Below are 13,875 nucleotides of genomic sequence, written 5' to 3'. Positions count from 1 at the left end.
TCAACAATTTCTCTTGGATGAACATGTTTCACATTAGTTTGTAATGGATGGATTGTGATTCACTTTCTTGGTATCAATGTATGATCTATGCTATAATTGTTACACAAATAATTCAATAATGCACGACTTATGTAAATATGCTTCACAAGTTTCGCAAAACATGTTTCACAAGTTTTGCAAGTTTCAGTAATGTATGGCCTATGGAATTGTGTTTCACAAGTTTCAATAACTAATGGCCTACGAAAATGTGTTTCACTAGTTGACCATGGAATCCTTCTAGTGTTTCACTTGGAAGAGCATGTTTCACATTAATTTTAAATGGATGGTCATGTTTCATTTTTATTTGGTATCAGTGTAAGGTCTACATTGCACTTTTTCAGAAATAATTCAATGATGCATGGGTTATGGGATTATGTTTCACAAGTTCACCATATTAATTAGTTACAAAGGCATAAGAATGTTTCCACGGTTTATCGGTATTATTTTGCATTGACATGATCTAGTTGTTTCCCTGCCACAATTAAGCTAACGTTTCACATATAATTTTGATAATGCATGGCTTATAGGAATATATTTCACAAGTTGACCATGAAATCCTTGATCCGTTTTAGTTGCATGAACATGTTTCATATTAATTTATGATGGATGGAGTATGTTCCACTTTTTGTAGTATATCATTGTAATTTGTAAGATGTAGGTATCCATTGTTTTACAAATAATTCAATTACCCATGGCTTATGAAAAAGTGTTTCCCAATTTATCAAAACATGTTCCACAAGTTTCAGTAATGCATGTCCTGCGTACTAAATCTTCATTCCCTACGGGCATAAGAGTGTTTCACAAAACTTTTGATGGGTGAACTAAATCTACATTTCTTACTAATACCATTAAATAAATCTTCCTTCCTTTATTATGAATTGCCAAAACTGTTTGGAACATATCTGTTCTATGCATCTCGAGCCACTTCACCTAATAAATAAAAAGAGCATTACGAAGATCAAAAGGATATTATCTACATATTTCTTGTTGTGAAAGATACTAGTTTCGCTTCTAAGTATAATTGGTTCTCCCAAATCAAATGTTTGTTCAAACTTAACGTCCTCGTTCAGTATAGCACTAATTTGGTGATATATCGACCACCATCTCAAATGATAGAAGATCGGTATCTTCGAAAATATGATTATGAAGACTTTGTATCTTGTTTCCTGACTAAATTCATCCGATAGTTTACTGCAGTTTCGAAAATAAGAACTCAATCATAAATCTAATCTGCAATTTCATCTCATGTGTAAAATTTAAAGTTAAAATTGCATAGATATGGATTAACTAGAAATTACATTTGTTGTACGAACTCCCAAACTCAAAAGGACCAGAAGGAAGTTGCCGCCGGGAACACATCATCTGCACGAGAGCTCAATGTCAGAGCGGGAGAGGAGACGACGCCGGAATTAACAGGGACGCCAGACCATGGTGGCTTGCCTCGCGGATGCTAGATCTGGAGGTGGCCGGTGCCTCCGGTAGGATGTTTGATAGGGGACGCCGGATCAGGAAGCTCGGACCTTGAGGCCGGCGCCGACGCCGAGACCGGAGGCTACCAGACGGACCTCTGCAGGCGCGGACGCTGGGCTCGGAGCAGCTGTCGAAGCCCTATCAACCTACAACGCCACAAATTTTCTAACACTGGGCCGTATCGCCGCTGTCGACTGTCGGGGACGGTGGAGGCTAGATGGCCGCCGCCGCAGGGTCAGGATCACGACGGATGAACGAGAGAGAGAGTCGCGAACGAGAGGACGGATATTCCAAGGAACGTGGGTGGGCCTGATGTATCTGACGTGAGTCAGTTGTATTGTATTGTATTTGCAATTTTTAAGCCTAGTACCACGGAACGACACTTTATACCGCAAGTGGAGGCCAAAATCTCAAAGCAGCAACCGATGGTGGATTGGACTCCTGCACCTACCGGCGCCGGTAAATTTGCTGCTCTCGTCTATTCTGGCAATTCGTTGGAGTAGGTGGTCCTTTCCGTCAAAAATTCGATCTCGCGAGGGACGACCGGATGGGCAGGGAGAGCAGTGGCGGTTTGCGCTCGCGTGAGAAGGCGACATGGAAAGAGAAACGTCCCGCTGCAGGCTGGGATCGTGGGAGATGATTTGCGATATTGCGGAAATTACGGGATACGCCGATACCATTGGATCATGGGATAGCGGTTTAGTTTAGCGAGGCTGGATGTTCCGAGCGGACAATGTTTTAGCGCTAAACGCGGGATAGATTTGTTCCATTGGATGCTTGTTAGATGGCTGAGATTGTTTGGATCTGCCCCTTCTCTATCTTTTTATATTGGTATAGATATACTCCAAGCCCTGCAAAGATTCTTCCTTGTGATCCCGGTACCTTCTTTCTTTTCCACGCAGCTACCAAGAAGATTTTGCCCCCTTTAATCGGTAGATCAGTTTTGATTGTTTCTCCCTGTATGGGAATGATTGCTTGAACTTGGCCATCATCTTGTGTTTGTGCTTGATTTGTATGGCTCTTCTCCTGTATGTGGCTCTGACCTTGACTTTGAGTCTTGCACCTGTCCTCTTATTCCTGGAAAACATCTAGCATTTTCATGTTTTTGTTAATAACATTTGCCATATGATATATTTGTTTTGGGTGACTTTGTTTTCTGTTGAATAAGTAGTAATTACAAGCCTTCCAAAGACACCACGTAAAAGTGAGATATTTTCAATAGAAGCATAAGTAGTCATGCCCTAGGGTTGGAAATGCGGGCTTGGCCCATTTACCCAACCCAGCGCAATATGAGCAATCGTTTTGACGAATTATCCACTGAAAGCTGAACTGATATAACGTGGTATGAGGAACAGGGTCCGTATAGAAGTTCCAGTTGTGATGTGCTGAGCAAGGATTTCCATCTACTGGTCAGCCTAATTCGTACACTCCGTATGTCATCTTGTAGTACTTCCGCTATGCAGAATCCACAAGAGCAAGTCCAACGATTCGCCTAAACACTTGTTAAAACGAGCCGACCATACAAACATAGAGAAGTTGACACCTGTGCGTTCGAAATTCTGGATAGTAGTACTTTAGCATGACAAAGAGTGCATACTTAATACATAACAGCTGGGGCTGAAAAGTTGGAACAGGAAATCCACAAGGATCTATAGTTCGGACACAACATGGAGGTTATTACTAGGTTTAGCCTCTCAGCCATGTGTTCCTGTAAGACGAATTGTCTCTCAGCGAGGCATCGTGTGGCTTGTACTCCATCAGGTAGGTGTGCGGCAGCTTCAGGTGCCTCTTGATTGAATCTCTCAACGTCATCACAGCCTGCAATGCACAAGAACACGAGTAAATAACACATTGCAACAAATAAACCTGAGAGGATAACAGAGTCTAAACACCACAGCCATAGAAGCATCAAGTGATTTCACAAACCTGGTGGTCTGATGCATTTCGATTCCAGACACTCAGAATGTCTTCATTGAAACGGCAACTGAGCACCAGGCCACAAACATCATCGCTGTACTCGAGTTGATCACCCACTAGAACCAGCACCTGGAGATATTGAACATGATACAATTCAGTCTCTGCAAGACCTGTTTAATGCAAAAAAATCCCTTGCAAAGAAAAACAATAGCCCGCATAACAAATTTTGTAAAATCAGGTTTTATCCTTGAGGCATTGTAAAACTGATTGGTTTATAACTGCAGACGCTGAATGAAGGACAAGCCTCAGAAAACCTTTACCAGGCTTCAAACCATTCCCATAAAAGCACAGACACATCAAAGAGTATAGAAAGCAGGTATGCCTTGCGGAAAGGAGAATCCTACATGGGCTGTCTGAACAAGAAAGCAAAGCTCTGCCTGAGGTGAGAGGCATAAACCTGTAATCAGCTGCACAATACAATGGGCAAACAACGAAAGTGCAGAAATAGACAATATAATGGGCAAACAACTCAGGAAATTAGTTTTGGATCAGCAAAGAAAAACATAACTTGGCGTGGATGTGGCATCAATGGCAAGCAGGCATGGCGGAGAAAGCAAGATAGTGGCAAAAATAATGATAAAACCTACTCATTGCTACTAGCATGCAACAACAGCTAGAGATGGGGGCTCAGGGTGGGAGATCAGAATGAGACTAAGTCAAACAGGTCCACAAGGAAAACAGAAGAATAAAGCATGCCCGTCCACACGCTCCAATGGCCCGCGCATGCATGCAATGTGTCACTTGTGTTTTAGTCCCACCTCGCCGTGTGACGAGGAGACAAACCAAGTTAATTACCCGCGCGCACAGTAGTGGACAAGAAGTTGTTCGTCGCTGACAGTGTGGAAGGAACGAAACATGCTGTGATGTTTTCCATTTATTTCATTAATTCAACCAATTATGAGCAAATGCAACACACATATTTTCCTACCTAAGATAAATGACCTCTTATTATGTCCCCAAAAATGGAAACCATGCAGTATTCACAAGTATACTCAAGACATATAAACAGAGAAAAAAGCTTATCATGTTAAACAGGCATTGCAAATTAGCAACAAGAGTGGAGTGTGGCAACAATTGATATAAGGCACCCACATATCCATATGTCAATTTAGCTCTTAGAATTTTTATTATACAGCATCATAGAAGTATAGAACAAGGAAAATCTTCGCTTGCCGACACGACCGTTTGAAAAATTGACAATCTCAAGTTTTTGCTGCGGGGAACAATACCATAAATGACCATCTTGTTTCACATAATAAAACTCACTGCACCAATTGTACTAGTAATGCATACAATTTACTAATGAGGGGCAGGCGTGCATGAGATCACTGGCAATCTTGATTTCAAAAGTATTGATAGGGAAATATCACTGCCAAAGTTAAACATTTATGCAGCACATCTAGTGTTAGAGGTAATCAGGTAATGAACTTCAAACAAAGAAGATACAATACTAACTAGATAATCAAATTAAAAAAATGACAATGGCAATCAAGAAATATGGCGCAGACCTCTGTAAACTATAGCATATGGCATGCACGCATAGGAAAGCAGGCAACAGTAAACTGAAGGACAGTGCATTTTGGAAGGGTGCTAATTCATTTCTGGCTTGGCCTCACCTTTTACCTCTGATAAACCACTCGCTTCAATGCACAAAGTGTGTATAGTGAACATGGAAATCGCAATAATACTACCTCGGGTATCAGGCTTGCGTTGGTATCGGTGCCAGAATGCAAGAGCATGGCTATTTGGTTAAGAATGGCCTTAATGTCTTTTACTGGGATATATGAATACATAATGAGTAATTCCATGTTTTTATGCCATGGCCCTATTCCTCATTGACATTGGCAGTTTTGCACTGGTCATGACCTGAGGAATGGCATGGTGAAGTACAAACCAATTCCACTTTATAAAGAAACAAGGATTATCGTGTTACAACTGTAAACCTAAAGTTTTTGTTTGGCTTGGGAAATGAAATGTTTGGTCCATCACTAGCCCTCTGTAGCGTCCAGCATAATTAACGCAATTGAAAGCCATCATGAATAAAAAAACATCACTGGACAATCACATATCACATACTGGAAAAAAAAAGCAACATAGTATTAATAAACGAGGTCAACCCAAAAAACCAAGCAGGCTTATTTGTGATATTTCATGGCGGGCTCAGGCAAGTGAAGTTTTAATTGAGGTGTTTACAAACAAAAATGAAAGTTTGTATGATGACCAATCTTATAACCCAACAATCTCTCGAGAGCACAAATACATTAACTTACCAAATCCTCCCAGAAACGACCGGAAACAGCCTTCTTGAACCGTATAATCCACTTGCCACCATTCCGATTTGCAGGATCCTGCCCAATGAAACAACTTTAACCCCTAGAAACACTGGCACAGATGACACTAGGCTAAACACAAACAGGGCTGACAAAAAGCAGAGCGTTCAGAGTAAATACCTCCCAGAGTGGACGGACGCCCTCTTTGAACAGATGCAGGTCCGTTGGGCTCGGGAGGGACGCCGGGCGCGCCATGTGGCAGTAGCAGACCCAGAACGACTCGACCTACAAGCAGCAGCATCGATCAACCAGCTGCACTGACGAAGCAAGAAATCTGCTAGCAGTGTATCGGAGACACGTACGGTGCTGAAATCGACGATCTTCCTGATGTTGTCCTCGTACGACTGCGACCTCGCCCCGGGCGTCCGGCGCGTGTACCAGAGCACGAGCTTGCGCTGCGGACGCACATCAAGGGTCAGCTTTTCTGAGATTCAAAGATTGTTCTGCCATTTCTGGAAGGGGGGGCTAGGGGTAGGATTTAGATCTAGCGGCGGCGGGTGGGGGGGTCTTACCCTGAGGGGGTGGAGGCCGGCCTTGAGCTCGGCGTTGCGGCGCTCGGTCTCCTCGGCCTCCGCGTCGTCCTCCTCGTCGACGGCGGCGGGCGGCGCGTCCTGCGGCGGCTGCAGCTGCTCCTCCTGCTCGGGCACCTTCCTCTCCGCCGCCGGCTCCATGGCGCCCGTCGATTTGGTCGGCTGGGTTGGGTGTAGAAGATGGTCAGAGTAGGAGGCGAGGAAAGGGAGGGTCCGGGCACGCGTGAGTGACGGGCGATAGGCAGTGGGTTTGGGCCTTTTGGACCTTTGGTCCTCTTCCGGGCGATGGGAGTGGGCTTGGGCCTTTTGGACCTTTGGTACTCTTCTGGGCGATGGGAGTGGGCTTGGGCCTTTTGGACCTTTTGGTACTCTTCTCGGCGATGGGAGTGGGCTTGGGCCTTTTGGACCTTTGGTACTCTTCTGGGTGTGGTCTTCTCCACCCTGCCAGAATCCGACTCCGACGCCGCGCCACTGCTGCCAGCCCGGCTCTAAGCGCGGGCCAAGAAGGCCTAAGAAGGTCCCCGTCCCGCCACCGGCGAAGAGGGCCCCACACTGGAACCGGGGAAAAACGACAAGGGGGAGAAGACGGCGACCCGAAGAAGGCTAAGGCGGCCACCCCGAAGAAGGAAAAGGAGCGGGACAAGGCGGAGCCGCCCCAGGAGGAGGGAGGCAATCTCAAGAAGCAGCAGCAGGCGTCCGGCGGAGCGGCGGCAGTGAAGCCCGCGAAGAAGAAGAAGAAGAAGAAGAAGGGTGGGGAGGCGGCTGATGCGCGTGAGACACACGTCCGTTGGGAACCCCAAGAGGAAGGTGTGATGTGCACAGCTGTAAGTTTTCCCTCAGAAAGAAACCAAGATTTATCGAACCAGTAGGAGCCAAGAAGCACGTTGAAGGTTGTTGGTGGCGGAGTGTAGTGCGGCGCAACACCAGGGATTCCGGCGCCAACGTGGAACCTGCACAACACAACCAAAGTACTTTGCCCCAACGTAACGAGTGAGGTTGTCAATCTCACTCGACTTGCTTGTGAACAAAGGATTAACCGTATTGTGTGGAAGATGATTATTTGCGAAGAACGAGTAAAGAACAAGTATTGCGGTAGATTGTATTTCGGATGTAAAGAATAGGACCGGGGTCCACGAGTTCACTAGTGGTGTCTCTCCCATAAGATAAATAGCATGTTGGGTGAACGAATTACGGTTGGGCAATTGACAAATATAGAAGGCATAACAATGCACATACATATATCATGATGAGTACTATGAGATTTAATCGGGGCATTACGACAAAGTACATAGACCGCTATCCAACATGCATCTATGCCTAAAAAGTCCACTTTCGAGGTTATCATCCGAACCCCTTCGGTATTAAGTTGCAAGCAACGAACAATTACATTAAGTATGGTGCGTAATGTAATCAACACAAATATCCTTAGACAAAGCATCGATGTTTTATCCCTAGTGGCAATAGCACATCCACAACCTTAGAACTTTACGTCCATCGTCCCGCATTTAATGGAGGCATGAACCCACTATCGAGCATAAATACTCCCTCTCGGAGTCACAAGTATCAACTTGGCCGGAGCCTCTACTAGCAACGGAGAGCATGCAAGAACATAAACAACTCATATATGATAGATTGATAATCAACTTGACATAGTATTCAATATCCATCGGATCCCAACAAACACAACATGTAGGATTACAAATAAACGATCTTGATCATGATAGGCAGCTCACAAGATCGAACATGATAGCACAATTAGGAGAAAACGACCATCTAGCTACTGCTATGGACCCATAGTCCAGGGGTGAACTACTCACACATCGATCCGAAGGTGATCATGGCGATGAAGAGACCTCCGGGAGATGATTCCCCTCTCCGGCAGGGTGCCGGAGGCGATCTCCTGAATCCCCCGAGATGGGATTGGCGGCGGCTGCGTCTCTGGAAGGTTTTTCGTATCGTGGCTCTCGGTACTGGGGGTTTCGCGACGAAGACTTTAAGTAGGCGGAAGGGTAGGTGTGGTGACCCTGCATACCACTGCATGTTGTAGTATGCCAGTCGTTGATATAACATTCACGAAGTACCATTCCGCAAATATTACATCCCTCAGAGTAGTACAACAGAACATAGCAAGGTCCATACCTCATTCACATATTATTACAATTAATACACACATGTCGTCTCGGAGCTCCTCTTGGGTCCTAAGAGGAATACTCCTGGGTTCGAGGCGAACCCAACTTAACTTACAATATAAGTGTCTCATTAAGCTAAACATTTATTACCTCGAGCAGCTAAATACTAAGAGTTCGGGCTGCTCTGGCTACTACTACTATCGGATATCTCTAGGCTTGTTCTCCTCCGGAAGCCTCCCCGGATCCGTAGACGATGATGTAGTCTACGCCTTCAACTCCTCCCGAGAGGTCGGGTTCATCATAGCCGATAATCTCGGCTCCTTCATTGTTGTCGTAGTCCTCCTCCGGACCGGTTCGGACAATCTAAGCATGGGATTTAAGAGTGGTATGAGTACGAGCGTACTCAACAAGTTCATTATAGATAAGAGGTGTTTAATGCACTAACTACGATATTAGACCGGAAAGTCTAATACCAATGCAAGTTTTGATAAACATTTCTTCAATAGATTGCTTTTATTTCAAAGAGCTATGTCCGTCAGCCTTCACCGGTTTACTAGAACTTCATGGAGCTCCTTTCCGGCCGCGTTCGCAGCTTCCTTATCCCGGAACGAGGGAGTGACAGGTCACGCTTCTTTACACTCGCAGAGGTGTGTTGCTTTACCCATAAGAGATCTTAACCTTGGTGCCAACCGGCAGCTTTCCCAGTCCACACTTCCTTCGGTGTGAGGCCCGGTATAAGGTCTAGCCAATCATGTTCCTCCGCTACCTCGAACACCCACCCTTTGTTGCATGCCCCGACCCCGGGTCCACGCCGGTCCCATTATTCCCGTAATTTCGGGGTGGACCCCGACCACGACGACGATCCGGGATTGAACCAAACTCCTTCGCCGGTAGCTGCAACCCATCATAGACCACATTACCGTGGGGAATTAGAATGGGATCCCCACCCTCAAGTTGTTCCGCAAGCCGCAACCGCTACGGTATGCACGGCATAGCCGTGGGGACTTAGAATGGGTTCCCCACCCTCAAGTTGCTCCGCAAGATACAAGCCGCTACTGGTAAGCGCATCCGTTGATGAACGAGAGGTGGAAACACTTTTGACTACTCTGTCCCACTCCAGATCTTATGGTTAACACGGATATTACGGCACAAGAATCACTGGCGACATTTGTTGTTTAATCCTAGATGGATATAAACCCTTGCAATGGAACCTCCACCATATCAACACAATCCATGGTTCCATTGCCCACCACTTAGTCATATTCATAGTTATGAAAGTAGTGGTTTTGATTTTCATGCAATAGTGATAACCATAATATTTTGCAAGTAATTTGATAGAAATACTCAAATGACATGAGCAAGTGATGAACTTGCCTGAACACTGCAAAGTTTTGCGGTTGGAAGGTGTGGACTGACCCTTGTCCTCCGCCTCGAAAAATAGCATCATTGTCCGATAAGGGCAATGGTTAAAGAAGCAATTATGCATCATTCTATTTTTAGGGTTTGTTCCCCCTTCCGATGTCGTTATTATTTCATGTAAGAGGTTAATACTAAGAATAATTTGAGGATACTTTATTCCAAGTAAAATACAACCTTGAAATGTTGTCAAGGTGTTTTTAAAGTCCAAATACATTAATGGACTTAATTTCATTTATAGAAAATTAGGTGTGTGATTTAAATGATTATTTAAATCATCAGAATAGGACTTATTCTTAATTGTCTTTCAAATTTCTCTTTGATATTTTATTTAAATAGAGAATTTTATGCTGATCATTTTTCATATTTTTAAGTTATTTTTAAGAGCTTTTAATAATTTTCTATTGAATTTCAAAGTTTCACATTTTTATTAAATTGTAAAAGGTCCTTTTTGCCCCTGGGCCCACCTGTCAGGGTGGCCCAGTGGTTAACCCTAACCCGGGCCGCTCGTCCGGCTCGGTCGGACGCACCCATCCCCTACCTCTCGCGCACGCGCTAACCCTAACCCTCTGAGCTCTGGCGACACCCGTGTCGCCGCCGCCTTCGCCGATTTTCTCCGGCCGATTCCGGCCATCGCCGCCGGCGAGATGTGGCGCATCTGAACCGCCACTCGACGGTGATTCAGATCCACCACGTCGATCTGTGTTTCGCCGCTTCCTCGACGCGTCCCCTTCACCTCTGCTCGTCTACCGTGGTGTGCTGCGGCGAGTTCGTCGCCGCCGACGCTCCTGGTGTCGAGGCCGTGTGCCTCGCCGTGGTGATGCTGGCGTTGCGGCGAGTAGTGCCTGGCTAGGCTTGGCCTGGCGCCGCCGTTCGCCCGGCGTGTGCCGCCGTGCCGCCATGGTCGATCTCCTCTCCGCTCACCAGTAAGTGCTCATCTCCTCCGTCCTTCTCTGCTACTTGTTCTACTGCTTCCCCTTCCCTTCGTCTAGCTTGGCCACTGGCCTGCTTCTCCTCAGTGGGGATGCACGTCTGTGCCGATGTGCTTTGTGCTAGCTCGCTGCGCCTTGCTAGCTTACGCGTATCTCTGCTGTGCTATGTTGCTTGTGCTGCATTGCTTCTGCTGCTGTCTGTGCATCCGTCATGGTTCCGGTTTGTTGTCGTTGTCTTGTTCTTGCTCAATTGCTTGCTTGTTGCAACTCATGAACTATTGCTCATGAGCATGCCTGTGGTGCTCGTGTAATTTAGTAGCTCCTGCCGATTCTCCGTATAATATTCCTCTCCTCGTGAATGCCATGAATTGCTCTTGGCTTGATCATTCTGTGATGATCCTTGCTATTGGCAAGTGCCAATGCTTATGATGTGCTATTATTTGTGCTCTAGTTCATGGATATGCTCAGTTGAGCCTAACTGTTGCATTATCAACTCCATCCCTTGATGGAGTGCTTCTGGATACAATTGATATGCTCTATTCCCTTATCTGTGATGCAATTGTTCAATTATATGGTTAGCTTAACTGTCTGGGCCTTGTGATGATACTAAGCTTGGCTATAGTGATCCGTAGCAAGAGCAAGTGATGCTTTGATGATCAATTGAGCATTACTTGCTTGTGAGCAAGTGTGTGCTTCTCTCCGTGATTCACTCGGTGCTCACCGTCTGTCGTTTGTGCTTCATACGAGGCTTAGCCTGGTGTGTACTATTGTCTGACTTAAGCAAGCTAGCTGTTGCTTGCAGTGATCCATTGGATCACTGCAAAGCTCTGGTGTTTTGATTTATTTGCTTAGTTCACTTATCTGTATTTGCCTGAATCTTACTAAAATGGATAAGTGATGTGAACTGCTTGCAGTAATGATCATTTCATTGAGTTTGGCAGGGCTAGATGGATGCCACCACTTGGTTGGGTACCCTAGCCCTCCTTTTGAACCCATCCGGGTGATGATAACTGTGCATGGCTTATTAATTTGGGCTGGTTCAGTGGTTGAGGTGACCTTGACAGCAATTCATTGCTGTTTAGGTAGCTCCCACCCTTGTTGGCTTGCTATGGCTTAGTGAATGCATCACTGGGTAATTCCTTGTTGGATTTCCAGTGATCTTTGATGTTGACAAATAAGAATAGACACATATTGTCTATCTATCTGATGGTGTGCTAGGTTTTAGGTGCTAAGTGGCTTTGGTTGAATAGATAGGATCATTTCCTTGCTCGGATTGCCTTGGTTATGCCACTGTTTTGGTATAGCCGGTGTTCCCTTGGTGATTTCCTATTGGCTTCACCCATTTTTGCTTGCACCAACCGACTTGGTAGCCGGATGATGATACAATATGGGTATTCTACCCTTCTGTGTTCCTGTGATGCATTGTATGCTTATTTATGAGCAAAACTTGGTTTTGCTCAGGTTGATCTGTTTATACCTCACTCCAGCTCCTAGAAAATGGTGTGTTGGTGTAGAGGTTTTGCTTTTGTGCTGCTTTCTTGGCTTGCCCTGCTCCTCCTTGTGGCTTGTGCTTGATCTACTCCATGGTTTACTTCTCAGCAGGAAACAGTTCTTTGCTTGAGTCGTTCTGGATGAAATTCTGCTATGTGTTCTTCCTGTTCTAAGTGTTCTTGTTTGCTGATGACTTACCAAGATGCCTGCCGATGAATGAGCTAGGGTTTGACTCAAAAAGGTTATATATGATGCCCTCTTGCTCTCTCTGGTCGACAGCTTGGCCTGGTCACTTTGGTGACTCTCCCTGACTGTGTGTGCTGTTGAGCATGCACATTGCCCAGTGAGCGGTGTGGCCGTGTGTGTGTGCACTCGATACTCCGAACTTGGTTTGGAGATGATCAGCTCGGCGAGCTGATCCATATCCATAATTTTCCATTTCTTTTAACTCGCTAAGTGGCTATGCCACTTGGCATAACTTCTATTTGTTGTGTTTATGTACGGGAATTATCAATTGATCACATTGGACGATGGAGTTCATCAAATCCAAGATCAAGTGAAGATGATCTTGTAGAATTTAGACTAGGTCCTTACTTGTATTTTTCTTTTCATTTTCTTGTATTTTTCAATTTCAACAATTCTTGTAATGTGTTGTAATTCATTTTATTTTCTCTTATGAATATTGTAATGACAATGTATATTGTGTGATGATCAATAAAGCTCAAAGTTTTCTCTAATGAGCTTTACTTTATTATAATTATTCATCTTATTTATTATTGATTGTTTACTTAATGAATTTCCTCAATTGAATTATTTAGGTAATTATTTAATGTTTGAATTTGAAATTCAAATTCAACCTTGGTTTAAATTTAACCATGTCACTTATCAAGAATTCACTCATACACTCTCCCCTCTCTTCTTAAAACCCTAAACTAGTGAAGTGAGATGCAAGTTTGTCGCACTCTCGAAACCCTAACCCTGTAAGGTGTCGAGAGAGAAACTTGTCCCCCTTCGATGCGGTTTTTTGTTTAAAAGCGCGAAATTCCCCAGAATTTACTATGCAATGCACATCCCTTTCTAAAATCTACCCCTCGATCGTCTCTAAACCTGGGACATTACAGCCTTTCCCCCTTAAAGAAAACTTCGTCCCGAAGTTGTGTTTGTAATACCTGAACAGCTCGGGGTATGTTTTCCTCAGGTCTTCCTCTTTTCCCAGGTGGCTTCCCTCTCGGGGTGATGCTTCCATTGTATCTTGCAATACTTGATCGCTTTATTTCCGAGTTGTTTCCAGCTCTCCTCGAGAATCTTGGCCGGCTTCTCGATATATGTTAAGTCTGGTTGTAACTCGAGCTCATCATGTGATATTGGTTCATCCGGGGTCTTCAAACATTTCCGCAGTTGTGACACATGGAACACGTTGTGAACTTGAGCTAGCCTTCCCGGTAAATCCAACTCAAAGGCTAAACCTCTGTTCTGACTTAGTATCTTGAAAGGTCCTATGTATCTAGGACTGAGTTTCCCTTTTACTCCAAACCTCTGGAGTCCTTTCATCGGGCTTACC

At 44.9% G+C, this 13,875-nt stretch overlaps 1 protein-coding gene across 1 annotated transcript; it reads right to left on the bottom strand.

Moving 5' to 3' along the window:
• Positions 1-3,009: 3,009 nt before the first annotated feature.
• On the bottom strand, positions 3,010-6,590 carry LOC124697527 (eukaryotic translation initiation factor NCBP-like). The gene is made up of 6 exons (XM_047230108.1): positions 6,329-6,590; positions 6,119-6,211; positions 5,937-6,041; positions 5,757-5,834; positions 3,436-3,555; positions 3,010-3,327 (listed from the first exon to the last, which is right to left on the bottom strand). The coding sequence occupies exons 1-6, from the start codon at positions 6,485-6,487 to the stop codon at positions 3,196-3,198; spliced, it is 687 nt and encodes a 228-aa protein (XP_047086064.1). The 5' UTR covers positions 6,488-6,590; the 3' UTR covers positions 3,010-3,195.
• Between the last annotated feature and the right edge of the window lie 7,285 nt (positions 6,591-13,875).

This window comes from Lolium rigidum, chromosome 3, assembly GCF_022539505.1.
Source record: "Lolium rigidum isolate FL_2022 chromosome 3, APGP_CSIRO_Lrig_0.1, whole genome shotgun sequence".
NCBI classification, from domain to species: domain Eukaryota; kingdom Viridiplantae; phylum Streptophyta; class Magnoliopsida; order Poales; family Poaceae; genus Lolium; species Lolium rigidum.
This window is presented reverse-complemented; position numbering and strand designations above follow the sequence as displayed.

Coding starts and splice junctions, on each gene's coding strand:
- LOC124697527 (XM_047230108.1), bottom strand. CDS start 6,487: ATGGAGCCGGCGGCGGAGAGGAAGGTGCCCGAGCAGGAGGAGCAGCTG. Junction 6,212..6,328: donor CCGGCCTCCACCCCCTCAGG/GTAAGACCCCCC, acceptor GTGCGTCCGCAG/CGCAAGCTCGTGCTCTGGTA. Junction 3,328..3,435: donor GAAATGCATCAGACCACCAG/GTTTGTGAAATC, acceptor TGTGCATTGCAG/GCTGTGATGACGTTGAGAGA.